The sequence below is a fragment of the Sceloporus occidentalis genome, unplaced genomic scaffold (genome assembly GCF_023333645.1).
Source record: "Sceloporus occidentalis isolate IW3139 unplaced genomic scaffold, rSceOcc1.0.p SCAF_5, whole genome shotgun sequence".
NCBI classification, from domain to species: Eukaryota; Metazoa; Chordata; class Lepidosauria; order Squamata; family Phrynosomatidae; genus Sceloporus; species Sceloporus occidentalis.
The window spans coordinates 113,489,840-113,508,742 of NW_028316985.1; the positions used below are offsets into that span (position 1 = coordinate 113,489,840).

General features: G+C 38.1%; 1 protein-coding gene across 1 annotated transcript in view; it reads right to left on the reverse strand.

Moving 5' to 3' along the window:
- RFC1 (replication factor C subunit 1) overlaps positions 1-18,903 on the reverse strand; it is a 44,824-nt gene that overhangs the window by 6,293 nt on the left and 19,628 nt on the right. The window contains exons 7-22 of the mRNA XM_089525116.1: positions 18,597-18,671; positions 15,363-15,440; positions 14,221-14,308; positions 13,821-14,137; positions 13,115-13,222; positions 11,930-12,109; positions 9,887-9,991; positions 9,131-9,512; positions 7,883-7,992; positions 7,321-7,435; positions 7,021-7,109; positions 5,947-6,084; positions 3,329-3,424; positions 2,269-2,367; positions 1,761-1,915; positions 1,561-1,678 (exon numbers count right to left, since the gene is read on the reverse strand). Of these exons, the coding sequence (XP_089381242.1) occupies positions 1,561-1,678; positions 1,761-1,915; positions 2,269-2,367; positions 3,329-3,424; positions 5,947-6,084; positions 7,021-7,109; positions 7,321-7,435; positions 7,883-7,992; positions 9,131-9,512; positions 9,887-9,991; positions 11,930-12,109; positions 13,115-13,222; positions 13,821-14,137; positions 14,221-14,308; positions 15,363-15,440; positions 18,597-18,671 (2,253 nt within the window). The remainder of the gene's footprint in view (positions 1-1,560; positions 1,679-1,760; positions 1,916-2,268; positions 2,368-3,328; positions 3,425-5,946; positions 6,085-7,020; positions 7,110-7,320; positions 7,436-7,882; positions 7,993-9,130; positions 9,513-9,886; positions 9,992-11,929; positions 12,110-13,114; positions 13,223-13,820; positions 14,138-14,220; positions 14,309-15,362; positions 15,441-18,596; positions 18,672-18,903) is intronic.

Genomic DNA, 18,903 nt, shown 5'->3' on the forward strand with positions numbered 1-18,903 from the left:
GGAAGGCAACAAAGGATCTAAATGATGAAACAAAGGAAAACAATGCCAAAGAACCTACAAAATTTGGGTAGGCATAATGGTTTTGGCTCACAGTAAAGGATGGATGGAAGAGAAAGCAGAGAGAGGTCAGTGCTTCCAGGACAGATTGCACTCTTGCCTTTCACCAGGGATGGTTCTCTTTTTAATAAGAGTTAAAGTATAGTATTTACATTTTGACCCGTGGATAAGTCAACCTAGGTTTTTGGGGTCAATTTTTTGACTAAAATTTCTAGACTTATACATGAGTATATATACAGTAGACATGTAGAATGGGATAAAAAGTGGATAAATAACTGTTGACAGGAAATCTCTGCTCCACTTGTAGCTTCATCAATAATATGGACAGATTTCCCCCTACAAGGCAGTTTGGATGTTAAAGAATCAAAAAGTGATGCAACAATATTCTGCAGAACTGTGCTTGAAGAGTAGAAACAGTCTATAAAGTGGCTTCCTCAAAGATCAGGAAACTTGAACAAGGAAGAAAAACTGAAATTATTTTTCTCTAATACAATATCCAACAGGTCAAATAATACAGAAGTTGGTGAAGAAAGAACTGCACACATCTTCCAAAAGCTTTCTGCTGCATTGTGCACCTTCTTATAAGGCAATGGCTCTTAACCTATCGTCTGTGGACCCCCTGTAATGTCCTCATAGGTGGCCCACGGAGGAAAGAAAGCATTCCTAGAGTTTAGGGAACTGCATACTGAACAATCAGATAGTGAGCACCTGAGCACACTCTTTGTTCTTCTGTGTGACTTCAGTGACCCTTGCTCCATCCTTCGGCTGCAGGAAATTGATGAAGATGCCGAAAGCCCACCTTCCCATTGAGCTCACAGGTCCTCTTTTTTGGTGTCGGGAAGTGAAGCCAGTTAAAGGCACGGGAGGACAGGAGAAGGAGTGGAGCAGGACTTCTGCCTTCTGGGTGCAGGACTTCCATCCCCTAGATGTCCTGCCCCCAGAAGGTGGAAGCTCTGCCCCTAGCAGCCCCCCGCCCCCGGCACTGAGTGACACCCGGTGCAGGAATGCCACTGAGTTTGGGCACTTTGTCTGTAAAAGGTTTGCTATCACTGCCTTAGTGGCTTATAAAGGGGCTCCAGTTAAAGCCCTGAGTGCTAAGCTCAGTTCAGAAATCTGTGTTGGGTTGGCAGATCTTTTGAAGTAGCACCAATGGGCACTTCAGCTTTTCATAGTAGTTTTCTTCTAACCACACTAAAACTCAGAAACAACTATGTAATTCCATCTTCTATTAGACCCTACTTTTCTTATTATCAGTCTTGCTGACAAGATTTTTTTTCATCTTTAGAATAACTACACTAGTACAATTTTGCTCCCTTACACTTTGAAAACTGCTGAACTCAGTGGATCAGAAACTATTACATTGCTGGGAGACAAAGGAAGTAGGCTGTGTACAAAAACTCAACATACTATTGGTATTTCTGTGCTCATAGCCAATAACAAAGCAAAAATGGATATCCTGAGCAACACAAAAAGGCAATGGAAATAAAAGAAGTTAAAGGTAACCTGTGTAGGTAGAAGGTTCCAAGTTTGTTGACTTCGAATCTGCCTGTCAACTAAGTCACCATCACATATGCTGTCAGCTGCTTTGCTAAGTAACATCAGGTGTTTTTTCATATCATTCCTGTAGAGGAAAATAATTATCTGTATTAACCACCAGTATTTTCTAATGAAATAATCTTAATTATGAAATAATGTTACCTTACCCAGCAGCAGCTGGTTGAACATGAATATAGTTCTCTTGGACAAAGAGTGGGCCCAGAGAATAATCATGGAAGAACAGGTCTGCTTTGTCAATAAGGGACATGTGAGAAGCCTCCTCTCCAGTAGCAAAAACCTTCCTGACAACATCAAAAGGACCCTACAAAAAAATTTAAGGTTTCAAACAAATACATTTTAATGCCCTTTATCATCAAGGACAATTATTTGCATTGTTGCTTAAAGTAACTTCCAGCCTACAGTACTACTTATGCAAGGATCTTCTACAAAGCGTTTATATTACACCCCAATAATTCCATAAGACAGGCAGCAAAGATCTGAATATGTGAAGACTGATGCAAAAAGACAGGAACAACCTCTGGGGTGTTAGAAACCACATGTCTTTTCTAACATTATTATTATTGTTCGTCTACAATAAAGTGCATTTCTCTACTTTCTGGAAGTCCCATACAAAAGCATAGTCATAGTCTTTCATCATAGTGATGCTTTTCTTACCAGTTTAATATCCTTTTTAGCTTTGTTGGCATCCTCTTTAACACCATCATAAGTCAGGGTTTTGTTTCTTGCAGACCACATGCTGAGATTATGTAGTACCTTCAACAACAAAATGAAATGAAACATTACTGTTTGCTACCACTGCATCATGGGGATGGGGGGATTGGAAGACTAATTTACAAACAATCCTAATTTTGCAAATATTTTAATATTTACACACTTAACATTTTACAAGACAGTTCTCCATTCTTATTTTAAAAGGTCTACATGTTTCATTATTTTATTATTATGTGTAAATTTACAGCGCTTCATAAAAGTTAATAATAATAATAATAATAATAATAATAATAATATTATTCCTTGGTACATTCTGCATCCCTTTACTTTTGCAATTTACCTCTCCATTCAACCAATGCTAATGTTCCTTTTTTTCTAAAGCAATGCAAACATTGCATACATAGGTCACAATGAACTGGCATGACAAGCTCACACACTGCTTTGCCCCTCCCATAGCCAGAAAGGGATGGATAGTTACTGTTTCCAATTTTGATTAACTCATGTGTACAAAGTCATCTGAACTAATTAATGTTAAGTATGTTTTCTTAGTATTGTAGCACATGGTTGGAAACTGACTTGTTTCCAACAACTATAATTAATCTCAGTTTGTCATTCAAATTATATGATGTTGCCATTCATCTAAACCATTAATGAATGATTTGAAGCTCTCCTCACAGTTACACAAGTGAAGGAGGGGTAGAAGAATGGAAAACCGTTTGAACTATGGTGTAGCAAGTTGTCAAAACACAGACATTGTATTCTATTACTTGCGTTCTATTTCTGGTAAATCTGTTCCTACATCTCACTCCTCTAACTCCAAAGTCATTCACTGATAAAATTCTCCATGTCTACATACATTCTTCTTGCATACTGTGCCCTTGTCTACTACAGGTCAGCAGGATTTTTGCACAAGAAACTCTCTGTATTTAATTTCTGCATTTCTCAAACTCCATTCCTATTGGACAAACATATGAATTACTGAACTGAAAACTGAAAAACTCACTTGTCTAATATCCTGATTAGCTGCTAAGATTATTTCATTCATCGCTGGTGGTGGAATCTTTAACCCTTCTTTATAGGCAATAGACATCATTGCACCCTGAAAGAAAAAAAATATTTAAGAATAGGCAAAGCTATGTGCCATAGGTGTACACACACACATTTTTAAGTTTTAAATATTAGAACGGGTCAATACATACACAGAATAAATATATAATTATATAGTGATGCACCACTCATCAACTGAAGCTGCTTTTGGTTTCTTTCAATTTTCTGTATGGTTTTAGCAGTCAAATAACACTAAGTACTATTTCAAAAAAGAAGCTTCACAGCAGTGGCGTCCCACACCAGGGTGGGGCTAGAGGGGAGGAGCTTTGGGGCAGAGACAAAAGGGTCTGCTCCCAACTCCCTGTCCCACATGGCTTTATTCAGAATAAAGCCATATGGAGCAGGAACGCCGGGGTGCCAGGCCCTCTACCTCCCTGTCCCACGTGGCTTTACTCATTAATTAAGCTGCATGGGGCAGGGGGGCACCAAGCCCTCTCCCTCCCCATCCGGCATGGCTTTATTCATGAGTAAAGCCATGTGGGGCAGGGACAAGGGGGCACCATGCCCTCTCCTTCCCTGTTCCACATGGCTTTACTCTGAAGTAAAGCCACGTAGGGGCAGGTAGGTGGGAGATGCTCACCGGGTGTCACCTCCCTTCAGTGGTTTCACCTAATGTGGTCCACACCCCCTGTACCCTGTGAAGCTACTGCTTCACTGTCAGAAACTTCAGTGACTAAGGCATACTTTAGGCATTTTACACATTTTACTGTATCATAGATCCAAAAAAAAAAAGATAAAAATAGAAAAAACCAAACAAAATGCCACAACATGAAATACCTAAATCTTGTTTCGAGTAAAAAAGAAAAAAAGAAAAAAGAATCAGATGTATTTGAGAATACCATGCTTAAATTCTCCTAATAAGTGACAGGACCCAGGACAGACAGAAGATAGAGCCAAATGTAACAGACAACAGACCTTTCATGTGACAGACATACAGTCCTGGGAATTGCAATTTATCTCTAAGGAGTTTGTGTCACTGATTATTATATATTGATCCTAATGAAGAACATTCCAAAAGATGTATCCGAAGACCATCTTCAACCAAATATAAAGGCCAGTGAACATATTCTGCCTTAAATAGAGAAACAGCCAGCCTTTAAGCACAATATAGGTACATCATTTAACAAAGCAGACATGTTCCTGGGCTTTACTTGTTTAACAGAAACTTTGGTACCAACAGTAGGAATAATATGGCAAGAATAGGGATAGATTCCTACACCAAAAAAAGAATAGTCCTGTAAAAAGGAGTTTCTTTGTCAGAGACATTGTTAACTGAGAGATGCCTGTGCTGTTACTGATACAAACAAGTAAGTACAAAGGAGAGAAGAAAAAAACCAATCTGATACTAGAACCAAATTTCACTATTCTGGAAAGCACACCACATGTAAGTTCTGCATTACCACTTTAGCTTGAAATATCTGAAGACTAGCCTGGGGGAAAAACCCTCCCCAATTGAGCAACCTGTAAAATTGTCCATCTGTCATGATGATTGTGACTCCTACCTTTGGTTTGACATGTGAGGATTAACCATGATTGAAGACTGTTCCTTTGCATAAGCCAGAGAGTGATCCAGCCCTTCCTCTGACATACAAACCTTCACCATAATAATTAGCATGCTATCGCATTCAGAGGCAGGACACTACTAATTCTAATTTCTCAACCGATGTCTTCACTTGTTGCTGTAACAAACACTTTATTTTCCTCTATCTCTGGAGATGCCTGCCTTTGAGAAACTTCTTGGTCAGAAGGATGCAAAGCAAATTCCAAGATCACTTTTTGTCTGTTACCATCTTCTCTGATCTCTGGATCTTCTCAAAAGCCATCAGCTCACAGCTGTTAGGAAAAGCAATTTCTGAACCTAAGTCCACAGCCACCTCCACCTCTACTTGTGTGGATGTATTCCACCCATAATCTAAAATACAATCTAAGTGTTTTCACTGTTACCACCACCCAAATGAAGGATTTCCTCACTGGAGGAAAGATGGATAGGTTTGTTTTTGTTTTTTACTTAGTTCACCCTCCTTTTTTGACTATTTCAACTGGTTATAGGCAACTGTGTTAGCTAAGCTAATGAAGCCAGATGTAGCAATTATTCCAGCTCAAAAACATACAGGCCTAGTCAAGTCCACATCAAACTCCCCAAACATAAACAAGAAATCAAAAACATTGCTTTCTCACAAGTAACTTTTCATAAGCAAGGGCAGCTTCCCATAAACGTCACAACCACTTCACTCTTAGGTCCCTTAGACTGTTTCCCCTCTATCATCAAATAAAAAATAAAGGTGATAGTCAAGACTTAGCCCTGTCCCATGATGGTCTTCACATATTAAATTCTGTAAGTGCTGGGAGGTGGGGAGAGCACCTTACTTACAAGTGTCCCGGAAACCTCTCCTTGGTCACTTTACAAAATAAAATTTAGATGATCTGTTTTTATTTTCTTATGGAAGTAAGTCAATTTCTTATTGTCAGCTACGTATCTCAAACTCCTGGCATTATTTTTTGTTAAGTACTAACCTTAATCTGTTCTACACGTGGTCTATAGAAGCGAAGGTCAAAACAGTAGTAGACGAGGGAACGGATCTTTGGATGATTCCGATCATTACACATACAAATAATAGGAATCTTTGTGTGCTTAATCAGGTCAATCAATTCCTGAAATTAAAAATTGTAACATCATTGTGAAGTCCTTTGTGTAGAAGTGTAAGTACCATTGTGCATATTAATGAGCATTTGTCAAGTATCTCATCTAACCTTCAGCTATTTTTCAAAGAGATCAATTATTTCATAGTCCAAAGTGCTTTCAAAGTGCTAAATTAGTCTCAGTAAAAGCAAAATCTTTTTATGAGACCACCTAAACTAACTATATTTTAATACATTTGTGTGTCTGTAAAAGCACCGTGCAGAAAAATAGTAAAACAATTTTCTCTAAAAAAAACTGTAAGACCCCCCCCCCAAACAAAATATTGCCTTCATTAAGGTTTGTGTTCTTGCATAAGATTTCTATGAATTCAGTTATATTAGAGGAATAGCCTCCGAAAAAGCAGTATGTCTTAATAAGCTAAAGCTTCTAATCCTATTACTAATCTTTCTTATTAAATAGTGTGTCATTGGAGATGCAATAGATTAGAATCAAGCAATTCTCCCTCAACAACCATAATTAATCTTTCTCATTAACCATTAACTTATGTTGCCATTAGTACAAATGCAAGTTGTCATTTAACTAGGGTCTAAAGTCAATGTTAAAATGTTGTTTCAGATGTATGTATATTCGAATTAAGACACGCACAAATACAAAACACTGCACAGACTTTCATATTTTATTCCATTCATCCTTACCTGAAAAGCAGTTTCAAATGCTGAACAATTCTCCACATGTTTATTCAGTTTAAATTTACATTAACTCTTACCACCTCATCACATTCCCCCCTTAATTTTGTAGTATTACTAATTTTCATATTCTGGTTATCTTTTATGTTCATAAAGAAATAATCAGATTTCTCTTTTCTTTCCACTTTCCTATTTAATAAAAAAACACCAACCCAAAACCTGGGTGAACATTCATTTATTAACTCTTGTCACAGCTTTTACCTGTATTCCTCCTCTGTCTTCATTGCCAGCCATTCCATCCACCTCATCCATGATTAGGACATGTTTCGTACTGCATGAAGATGATGCTCCTGAAGATGAAGGCAAACAGAAAGAAATCACATAGAGCTCTTATCTCCAAACAATCTATTTTTCAAAAATGCTATTTATTAAAAAAAAAAAATAAGGATATGCTGAAGGTCTAAAGTACAAACACTGGCACAAATGTAAATTGACTCTGGGATGTCCACAGAATAGTTTTAGCTAAATCAGAAGGAAAGACATAATGATAAATGAGGATACCTGAACAAAAATCTTTAATGCTGGTGTTATTTAAGGATTCGGCAACCACTTCCTTCAGGCTGTTCTTACTGCGTGTATCACTTGCATTTAATTCCACGTAGCTCAAACCCAATTCCTAATCCCAACAAACAAAACAGAGAGTAGTGTCATTAAAAGATACTAACAGAAAAACTTTATACCAACTAATGTGATGGGAGGGGCAGATCCTATCCAATGACCTCAAAGCAGTTTGCCAATAGGACTCATAACCACAGACCCCCAATCTGATTGGGAAGAAAAGTAGTGCACAGCGGGAATTTCTGTAATTACTACTTACTGGAGAGTTCATCTTCCCTGTCCCCACAGGTCACAAAGAGACCTGGAGCCGTCTCACTGTATAAAGTTAGTTGCCCTTATATAGCGAATGCAATGTGCAGATTGGTTTCGACCAGCATATTCAACTGGTAAGCAACTATGGAAGCCCACTATATCATCAAAATATCAAAACATTTCACACTGAGAAAGCCCAATCAACATGGACCAGGTTTTTAAAAAAAAACTCACTTGTGCAAATGTAACTCACCTCACAAACCAGAGAAGCTGTAGTAGTTTTACCAACCCCTGGGGGCCCTGAGAGTAAAGCTGCTTTGAAACTAGCCCCATCATCTTTGTTTCCAAACTTACTGGATTTTGCTGTAGAGAAAATGGAGTGAAACCTTATCCAGAGCACCAAGAACTGTCAACAGAGATCTGTGTAAGCTAATGAAGTGGACTAATAACTTTTGTGGAACTATTTGCAAGGCTGTAATCAATGATACAAATATTCACACTTTCTACTAGCTATCGGTGCTATTCTAATTGTAACATTAAATATTAGCATCCAGTATTAGCATCAGAGGAGAACCAGCATGGTCTAGTAGTTTAAGTGTTGGATCAGGACTCCAGGAGCCCAGGATCTGAATCCTCTCAGCCATGGAAACCCCAATGGATGACCTTAGCCAAGTCACACACACTCAGTTTAGAACAAGGCAATAGCAAACTTTCTGTGAACAAATCTTGCTAAATAAAACCCTTGATAGGGTTTCTATAAGTAAGGATCAACTTCAAGGCACACAATAACAAAAATTACCATCAGAGCTAGTATAACCATGGTATTAAACATCAACATCCAAAGGTTTATTTATAATTTTATAAGAATTAATGGTTACACCCTCCACTGGAATCATATCACTTTAAATTCAATAGGGGTGTTGCTATGCTGAATTGTCCCCCAAGATGTAAAGGCCTGGGGGGGAAATTGGGAGAAAAGACACTTCCTCTTTTCCCACAATGAACTAATTTCTAATTTTACCTATGAAAACTCAGGAAAATGGGGGGGGGGGAGGGGGACTGAAAAATTTAAAAACTGAAAATTGTTGTTGAAGAGTATCACCAAATTTCAACAGCAAACTGGAAACTGATATTAAAACAATCAGGAGGAGTTTTTAAACAGGTTTTTCCCAATTTGTGGCCAAATTTCAGGAGCAAACCACAAAGACCCCTTTAAATCAAGTTTCTTCTGCTTGTTTTAATACCATTCAGTGATCTGCTGCTGAATTTCGACTATCAGTTTTGGTGCTCCTTGGGAAGCCATAGCTATGGGTTGGTGTGTTACCCACTTCTGCATTCAAGTAACCAGATTCTGAAACCTAACAAATTAAATTAGGATTCCATGCTACCTTTGAACTGGACCCTCTTTTTCCCTTAAGCTATTCTATGTATAACAATCACATGCTCTCAAGACATTAGGAAAATTGTCAAATGTCAAAATAATAATTTTTTGTCCAATTACCATGTTTGTTTTCTGATGTATTCTTGTGCCAGTTTCGAAGCCAACGTAAGAGTTTATTAGCACAGCTCTGGTCTCCCTGTTGTCCAATGATCGTTTTAAGAGACGTGGGCCTGTATTTGTCCACCCAAAGTAATAATTCTGTCCCACTTTTACTTGTTTCCCAAACTGGGGCCCCATTAGCTTTTGGAACTTGCTTTTTCTCCTCAAAGTCCAGGCCCCTCCTTGCGTCCAGACTTTCCTTCTTAATGAATTTGAAGGTATCCTTTGCAGAAGTGGAGACTTTCTTTTTTGGTTCACTCTCCCTTTTCTTTGGGCTAATTTTTCCTTTTACTGCACCTCCTTTCAGTGGGCTTCTCTCGCTGGTGGATTTTGTTTTCTTTGCCTTTGAAGAAAAATGAAGACACACGTATATCTGAGTTCTAACAACAGTTTGGGTTTCAAGGAACTCTGGAGCTCCTTGGAAGATAATCTGCAGTTATTTCACAAGTATCATTGATCACTCTCCTCACTATCTACAAAGTGCCTAAGTGTCTCATACCCCCCTAAGCATAACACTTTTTCCAAATTTAGGAGACTGATCATGCATCTTCTGGTGTCAAGTGATCTATGATCCCTCCACTGATAATTTAAAAGCTGATGTTTCAGTTTTTCTCGCTAACAGCCAAAAGAAACTGTCTCAGTTTACACTTACAGAAAGTTTACATAGGTCTAATATATACTTCTCTCTGAAAGAAATTAATATTAATTGGTACCAACCTCTGCTTCAGCTGCTATTTCATACTTTGATTTCTTGCCCGGCATCTTCCTTATTAAATCAAATAAACCGTCTTCATCAATAATTTTTGTCCCTAAAGCTGTTGCCTGTAACCAAAATGAAGAGCTATAGTAAATTACATTTTATCAGTGCTCAGTTTCAAAAGTTTTCCCAAAATTACATACAAAGTATGTTTTCATATGGAAATGAAGATACATATTCCTAACCTAGTCTTGATATTATCTTACATTCTTGTTTATAACTTGAATGAAGGTCAATTTTAACAGGCAAGTTTATCCAAAACCAGTAGATTGAGAATTGCCAGCAAATCCACGGATAAATGTGTCGGTCTTGGTTTTGTTAAAACACAAATTTTGCTCACTAATCTAAGTTTTCTAAAATATCGGTCCGTGTAGAAAATGCCTATGTATTGCCCTACCTACATCAAGATCAAAACATCCTTGCTTCCTCATGCAAAAAAAATGTTTGGCTTACTTATTCCCCCAAAATGTTACTCAACATACAGAACTGCAAAAAAGTGAGTATTAAAATAATGATGAAGCTCTAGATTCTTCCTTACAAAAAGGGGAGGAACTTTATTCAATGTAGGGGAAATAAAACACTATTGGAGTACAGGTTAGATGCTGTGTATCCAAAAGTGGCAGAATTTTCTTATATAAATTAAGTAATAAAAATTAAAGGATCACCAAATTAAGCTGATTAGAACAGTCTTTCTGCTGAGACAATGGGAGTACTTCCAACACATCTAGTAGGTACAAGGTTGGAAAAAAAGTTGATTAGGGTCAAACCAAAAAAGGTACTTGCAGATAATGAGCAATTAGTTGACACCAGTCAGTACCACGAGTTATGGCAATGGCCATTAACTTAGCTGACTTTGAATACACTGGGATAAATTGAAGGCGGACTAGGCCAGCTAATGATTATTAGCTATGAATATTAAATAGAACTCTGAGATTCAATTTCAGTATATTTCTGAATATCAGAGGACAAGAAAAAGCAAGGATGGCTATCACCACACTGCCGCTCCAAGGCAATCCTGATGACAGTATACTGAAGATTAACTTTGATTTGCCCCAATAAAAACAATACTGTTGTTCAGACCGAAACACAGGGATTCTTACATTGCCATGTGGCAGGTGCACAAATGGCTTCAGAAACATATGAAGACACACATTCAATGCTACTGGACAATTTGAAGCTTTCCTACAGCATGGAAGAGTTAGGTTTTTGCACTACGGTTTTTAAAATTCTCAAGGCAGTACGGCCAGCTCTAAGACTGCCGTATATGAAAATGTTCTCCACAAATGTGGGATTGGTAGATGTGACAGAGTCACTGGGCAGACTTGCTTTCCTGATAGTCAATCCCGGTTTGAGCTGATGGTGAGGAAGGGGCTGCCAGGGAAGGAGTAGATATAAAAGGGAGGAATGAGTGACTGGGAAGTCAGTTGAGTTAAGGTAGTTGAGTTCAGTTCAAGGGAGTTGAGTGCAGAGCAGATGAGTGAGAGTTTAAGAGAACTGAAGAGAGCTGAAAGGAGTTGAAGAGAAATGGGTTGAGAGAAGGATGCTGAATGGTTGAAAAAGTGTATTCGAGACAGTAAAAAGGACACTGTGAAACATCTGCAACCTTAGAACTATTCTACCTAGGTTACATTCTTGCTAAATGTTATTCAGTGAAGTCAATGTTTATTTGTTACAACAGAGGCCTCTGCCTGAGTGAATTCTAAACCATATAAGCACATGAAAACACGCTACTGAAAGACATTAAACTTATAAGAGGAAGACACTTGGGACCCTAGCCCTTATACATTTAGGGAAAGTGTATAAAGGTGTGGGTGCTGGGCAGGTGTCATTGACAAGGAGCCTTCTAATAAGGAAAAGAGGTAAAAGGTAACCTCAAGGCATAGAGAGAAGGTCCTACAATAAGGTAGGAGAAAAGGATATACAAATCAGAGGTCACTAGCTATTAAAGTAAGAGATTCCATGAGCAGAATAGATCTAGTTATATCAGATCTGGAGTGTTTTACCTTCTCACACTTTGACAATCCACAGTCACGGCCCTTAACAAGATAGTTTGTCTTCTTGCTGACATTACCAGTTACTTTCCCCCCATAACGCTCGATTAGTGATTTGGCTTCATCACGTTCAATAGATTCCAAGACACCCGTGATCACAAATGATATACTTTCCAAACAATTTTCAGCACCCTAAAAATCAAAATGGTGCAACATAAAGTACTATATTTATAGCAGTGGATGCATAATCTACAAAAAGTCTCAACTTCATTCCCAATATCCCTTCACCCCTTCTGGTAAGCTCTTCATTAAGACCAAGAATATTATTCCTGAACTAGGCTAATGCATTTAACTACAGTGGTACCCCGGGATACGAATTGCTCGCGTTACGAAATTTCCGGGGTATGAAAAAGTTAGATAGGAAAAAACTGTTCCGGGTTACGAAGATTTTTTCGGGTTACGAAATTTTTTTCGTCGCGAAATTCAAATCTGAAAGCGCGGCTAGCGGGCGGCTAGCGGCTTTCCAGCGCCTTTTCGGGTTGCGAAATTTATCGGGTTACGAACGGCGCCGTGGAACGAATTAATTTCGTAACCCGAGGTAGCACTGTAGTAGCAAAGATAATAATCTTTTGCAAGATTTTATTCACAATCACAAAAGATACAAATATTTTAAGTTTAATATTCATGGTTTCTCTAGGTATAATAAAATTTTCCACACAACTGTCTTAATTGATACCATGTTCAGCAATGAATTAAAATCTTCTTTTCTGTAAAATTGTTTTGGTAGTGTTAGCATTTACCAATGTTCTCTAAAAACTCAATATAATCACAAAAGCCTCTTGGTCTCCTCTCCTGAATAGATCAAAATCTCAGTTTTGTTTCCAAGCCTGTTTTCAACATACATCGATGAAATCATAGAGTTTACAAGATCTGGGATATTAAGTACACAAAGCATGTATAATAAGAGAATTTTTCTAGCTCTCACAGTAACAAGGAATCATGTATAAAAATTCCAGCAGCACCCTCTGAAGATCAAAACCATTACGCAGCAGGAAGACCAAGGATAAGCACAGTTGAGAAACAAGTTCTAATTAGGAAGTTTGGGAAATATTCCTGCATCCCTCTAGAACAAAAGCATCACCACTCCCTTCTGGCATATAGAATATAGTATCTTTTGTAGCCAATGCTTAGACTTACTTGTGGTATCTCTTTAGAGCCAAGTGCTTTTGGACCTTCCCGATTAAGAAAGCTTCTGTAAGCCTGATAGTTGGCTTGCTTCTTTTCAGAGTCTTCAGGGCTAACAGACTTTAACAGAAAGAAGGAAAAATGGCATGATTTCACATATATTCAGCTTTACTAAGTACCTTTTTTCATTTTAAAAACCATTTCTTGCATTCCTTGGTGACTGATATTGCTCTCTCATTGTTTCCAGAAAAAAAAAAAAAGGGGGGGGGACTGGGAAGCTAGGAACACATATTCTATTTACTGGCTGCTTCCTTTGACCTTAATGTGCAAAATCTTATTGAAGCACAAATTTGTATGTACTCCATGAAAAAAGATAGATAAAATAGCCAAGGATCTTTTACCTTGCTTAACTAAGTTCTAATGTTGCACCAAGCCAAAAGCATCATACATTGAAAGAAATTCTTACAGGCTGCTAGTTATCTTATACACAAACACACAGCCTTCAGCCCCAGGTTCTAACTTGGCATAAGGCAACTTTGTGGCCTATGAACATGCACACAAGTAATAGTAGTGCACTTCACTCTATTGTAGGCCAGTACTAACAGCAGAAAAGCTACCATTCACCCATCCCACCCACCCCCACCCCCAAAATTCAATCCCATCAACATGCATTAAAAATCAAAGCATGACATCCTGAAAAAGCACTCCTCAAACCTACCTTAGATTTTTGGGGAGAAACCTTTCTAGGTGTTTTCTCTTCTTTTGGTGAAATTGTCTTTCCTTTTGGAATCATGCTTTCTTTACTAGTACTTTCTCCTTTTCGAGTCCCATTTTCTATTTTAATACTCTCTGTTTTTTGCTTCAGTGCTGATAACTTTGAGCTTGTCTTTGAGGCCAACATCTTGGTCTCCAAATCATTTCTCTCTTTACTAACAGAGGATTCTGGATGAAGAGTCAATGTTCTGGTGCTATCCAAGTGAATCTGTTCCATTGTAGAAGAAGGTCTTGATTCAAGAGTTGAAATGGTATGTTTCACTGGGAAGAGAAGAGAGTCTTAGGCATAAAACAAATGCAATGATCCTGTAAGCTAAAAATCTATTATTCTGGACAAGAATTACCTTTGTGAACTTGTTTATTTTTTTGTGTTTCATCTGGACTAGTTTTGGTTGTTGATACCGTCTGTTTCTCTTCTGTATCTTTTCGAGGCTAAAGTAGTAAGAACAAAGTGAATGTTCTTGGCTAGACACTGTTAAAATTCTAAGTTATTTTTGCAACTGAACTTAAGCATTCAACTTAAATTTAAACATTCATAGTCAACCAAATTAAGAGAAAATGACTTGCCACTGATATCTTTACTTTTGCTCCCCTCTAGCATATACTAAGGCTATCAACCAACTGCCCAAACCTGAGTAGGCTGACAATTTACGTATGAAAGCTCATATGGTGCTAGCACATGAAATGGAATATGGCCAAGGTCAAGCTATACAATACTATATGTTCATGCTTCTCATGCTATCTAACATGGGGAACCAGCAATTGTATTTTCCTATATGCCATGGACCAGTGCAATATTTATGCCCATTGGCAACAACTGATTCTTTATTAACTGGAAACTTTCTGCAGACCAGCAGCCAGACTCACAGACCTGCACTGATCCATAGACCATATCATGCTGTATATCAGCAACAGAGAAGCCATGAAAGAAAAAAATAGAAATGTTATAGGCCATCTCCTGAAGGTGCATGGACCACTTTTAGGACAGTGCCCAAGATGGACACCATCTCCTTCTGTTGAATGTCACTTCACAAAAGCACACTAAGTATTTTTCCCTGTTGGTCTTTCCCCTCATAGACCTTTACCACTCCCTTGCAGCTCAGAGCAAAGTGGGATAACATAGATATGCTCTCAAAGATTGCTGAACAACAACAGTTCCAGCCAACCAGCAGAGTAAAAAAGAAAAAAGGCAGCAAATAGAGAAAAGGAGTCTATTCATTAGCTCTTCTCTGTTGTTGTTAAATGCAGTCTCCTATTGACTTTTCCCTTATTCCACAGCCCTTCATTTATATAAAAGATACCATGTAGAGAAAGCAGGTAAGGGATTGTTCAGGACATATATTTTCAACTGGAAACAGTTCTTTAAAACAGATCTTTCATCAAGCTATAACTCAGTCTGAATTTTTAAAAGTTTCTAAGTATTATGGAAAAACCATACGATTTATTGAAATTATTATTATTGTACCAAAAGAACATAACATGTTACCTTTTTCTTTTTTGGTATTTCATCCAACATAGCCAGAGTTCTGGCAAATTCTTCATCTTCATGCAACTGTCTCTCCACCTGTAAAGAGTGTGCATGCAACACATCACTTAACACAGTTACACTACATTGACATTGCTGACAATCAGAGATTTACAAAGTCTGCAAACGAAAAGTGATAAAGTGCTAAAAGTGTTGCCAAGCTTCTTAATTCTCTGGGTTGGGATATTAATCTCAGCTGTTTGTAATCCTTGCCTAGATACTGAGAAAGCATTATTATTCCCCTACTGGCAAATTCTTCTTGATCACACTTCAATTTTAATCCAATTTAGGGTTATCTTCCCTTCCATACACCCATTTCCTTCCATTACAACCCCTTCTCTTTTTGCCTCTTTTTTCTCTGCTCCTCCTTGCTACAGTAGTAAGCCAGCCATCAGATCTGCTGAGAAACATTATCAGTACTCCCCATGGATTCCTGAGAAAACAGGATTTCTGGCACCTGGATTGTGCCTCAGTAGTATGAAAGGAATGAAAACAAAACTTGCAAGTGGGTGGTAAAGCAAAGTTTAATGGTTTACCATAGCAGTATTTAAAGGAGGAATTAGACTCTACCACACTACTAGGATCTGATTTAATTTACTGACTTTTTGCATAAGCCAAACTCACTCAGCTTAGTTGTTGTTGTGTACCTTCAAGTCATCTCCAATTTATGTCGAACCTAAAGCAAACCTATCGTGTCATTTTCTGGGGGTGAAAGTATGTCTTGCCCAAGGCAACCCAGGAGGTTTCCATGGCCAAGTGGGGAACTGAATCCTGATCTCTAAAGTCCTAGTCCTACACTTAAACCACTATACCACAGTGGCTCTTTCCTCAACTAACAAGTTGTTCTTTCTTTTTCTTTTTATTAAATAGATATACAATTACAATTCACAAAACTCATAACAAGGATGAGAAACTTATAGTACACATCCACGCATGAGACCCAATTTCTTTCCTTCCTTACAACTTACAAGTTGTATTTTCAAGAATAGTCTTCTGACACACATTTCTTTTGTGGTATGAATATATGGATGGGTCCTGTTTGCAATTATTTAGATGAATACAATATGAAGAAAAATGAAGGAAAATATCCTTCATTTTCCCTTTAATACAACACAACGTTTACTGAGCCCAGCATCCTCTATTATCAAATATTCCTTTTTAGAGGAAAGCTAATTTATTCTCGCTAAGAGTTTTATTGATAAGAGTTGTGCTGCACACATTACCCAAATCCAATCTTTGTGCAAGGATGAGATCAAAACCTGCCTCAATGCATGATTCAGACAGATAACTTTATAAGCAGAAAAATGCCACAGGCTCTGCTTTTATGTTATCATCAACCACAAAAGGATATTCAGCCCAATGAACAGTATTAATCTTTCTCGTTTTCAGTCTGAAGCTAAACTCAGACAGTTTCAAAGAGAAAAAAAGGAAAAAAGGAAAGTAAAACTAAAAGGAGAAGTCAAGCAAGCAAGCAGAACAGCAAGTGCTTTCATCTGTGGTTCCTTAATGTAAGTGTCTGCATATATTTATGTCAATCATTACACTGTAAATAGATACCAATACCTATACTGATACTAAACCATCTTTTCAAATTATCAATTTTCAAATTATTGTTACAAGTGTAAACAATTGCAATTAACATAACCATTGTTTTTGTATCTTATATCAATGAAAAACTGAAAATGCATAGCTCAGACGTAACACTGTATGCCATTATGGAGCTCTTGAGTGGATGAAAAAATACTCAGTCCCTTCGCTATTGGTATGGCTGTATCTGTGCTCACAAAATACCCCCCCTTTTCATGCAGTTGTGAAGATTACAGATTACCAAGCACCATGTTCATATTTTATCAGATATTAACAAGAGAATCAACAAAATAGCCCCTGTGGGATAATGTACAATGGACCCTTGTTATACGCTGGGATTTGGTTCCAAGATCCCCCGTGTATAACAAAATCTGTGTATGCTCAAGTCCCATTAAATATAATGACATAGCAAAATGGTGTCCTTTATAAAAAATGGAAAATCAAGGTTTGATATTTGTAATTTATACTTTTTTTGAATACCATATTTTCAAACCGTGGATGCTTGAATCCGTGTATAAAAATTCCATGTATAAGAAGGGTCAACTGTATTGTGTATTGTGGGATAATGAAAGGTCATTACAGTTTTGGTCCTTTGCTCTATATTCACAAAAAAATGCACTTGTCTTACTATACATGTTGCCATTCATATGGAATAAAATTTTTGCATGTAGATACTAGTACAGATATAAAGCAATATTCCTGGGAGAAGTTCTGCTCACAGTATGCTTCTACCAGCATAAGACATAGAGATGAAGAACCTGTACAGACCAGCGTTACATGCTGGCATGGAGGCATGGTGTACACATGGCAGCCACTCTCATGTCGGCATCATGCCGTGCACCCAACCGCACGGGGGGGGGGGGGTGATGCTGATTTGTTGGTGCAGCATTTAAACACGCTGTGCCAAAGGAGTGCTGAAAAGCCACCAATGCCATGGCTAGGGCGCCCTTTCCACAGCACCGCGGAAAGGCCCGATAGGGGTCACAGCGTGCGGTTGCCGCGACCGTGATCCAGCAAGGAAAGGGGAAACATGGAGCCGCCCCTTAGGGGTAGTCTGTTGAGCCCCAAAGTTTCATCTCTCCCTTCTGCAGCCCCCTGGGCCTTCCAAAAATTTGTTCTAGAGGAATGTGGAAATCAAGGGAAGTGTGTACAGTGGTGTATGCATATGGGGAATGAGAATGGAGAGATTGTAAAAAAAACTGCCTCTCTTCGCTTTCCTCCACTCACATTCTGCACTGCATCTCAATTCCATCCAAGTCTTGAAGGTACACTTCCATTCCACAAAGCTTGATTAGAATCCAAGACTTTGTTAGCAACCATTTTTTATAGTGGGCTGGGGGAGAGGAGAGAAAACTGACATTCAGATAATTTATAAAATTAGTGTTTAGAATTCAGAATAAGCTTGAGAGTCACTCTCTGAGAACCACTGTCTTAGAAAAATAAGACAAGAAGGGAAAGAAGGAAGAGATGGAGTGCAGCTAAGAAGAATACTAAATAAATGAAAAAAGAAGTGGTTTTGCAAGAAAGTGGTGCTGAAATGAAAGAGGCAAAAGAACTCCTGCACATTCAGTTTCAAGAAAAGGCACCAAGAAAAGTAGAATATTTTACCTCTGTACTTTCTTCAAGTTGTAGTTGCTTAGCAATAGTCTCATCATCGAGTGTAGAATCCCTGCTTTGTGAAGGCTGAACCAGAAAGAAAGAAGAATTACTGGGGGAATCACTTTAAAGCCATGTTCAGAAAGCACCACAGAATTTTAATAGAAATCAGAATGCCTTGCCTGAAATAACTATCCATAAAACAACCAAGAACAAACTTTAAATGTCTATCAACTTTCTTCTGCATTTGTCAACAATGAAAAAATTAATTTTTAGTGATGAATTGTTCTCAAAATGACCTCTTTGGGGACAGAATTCA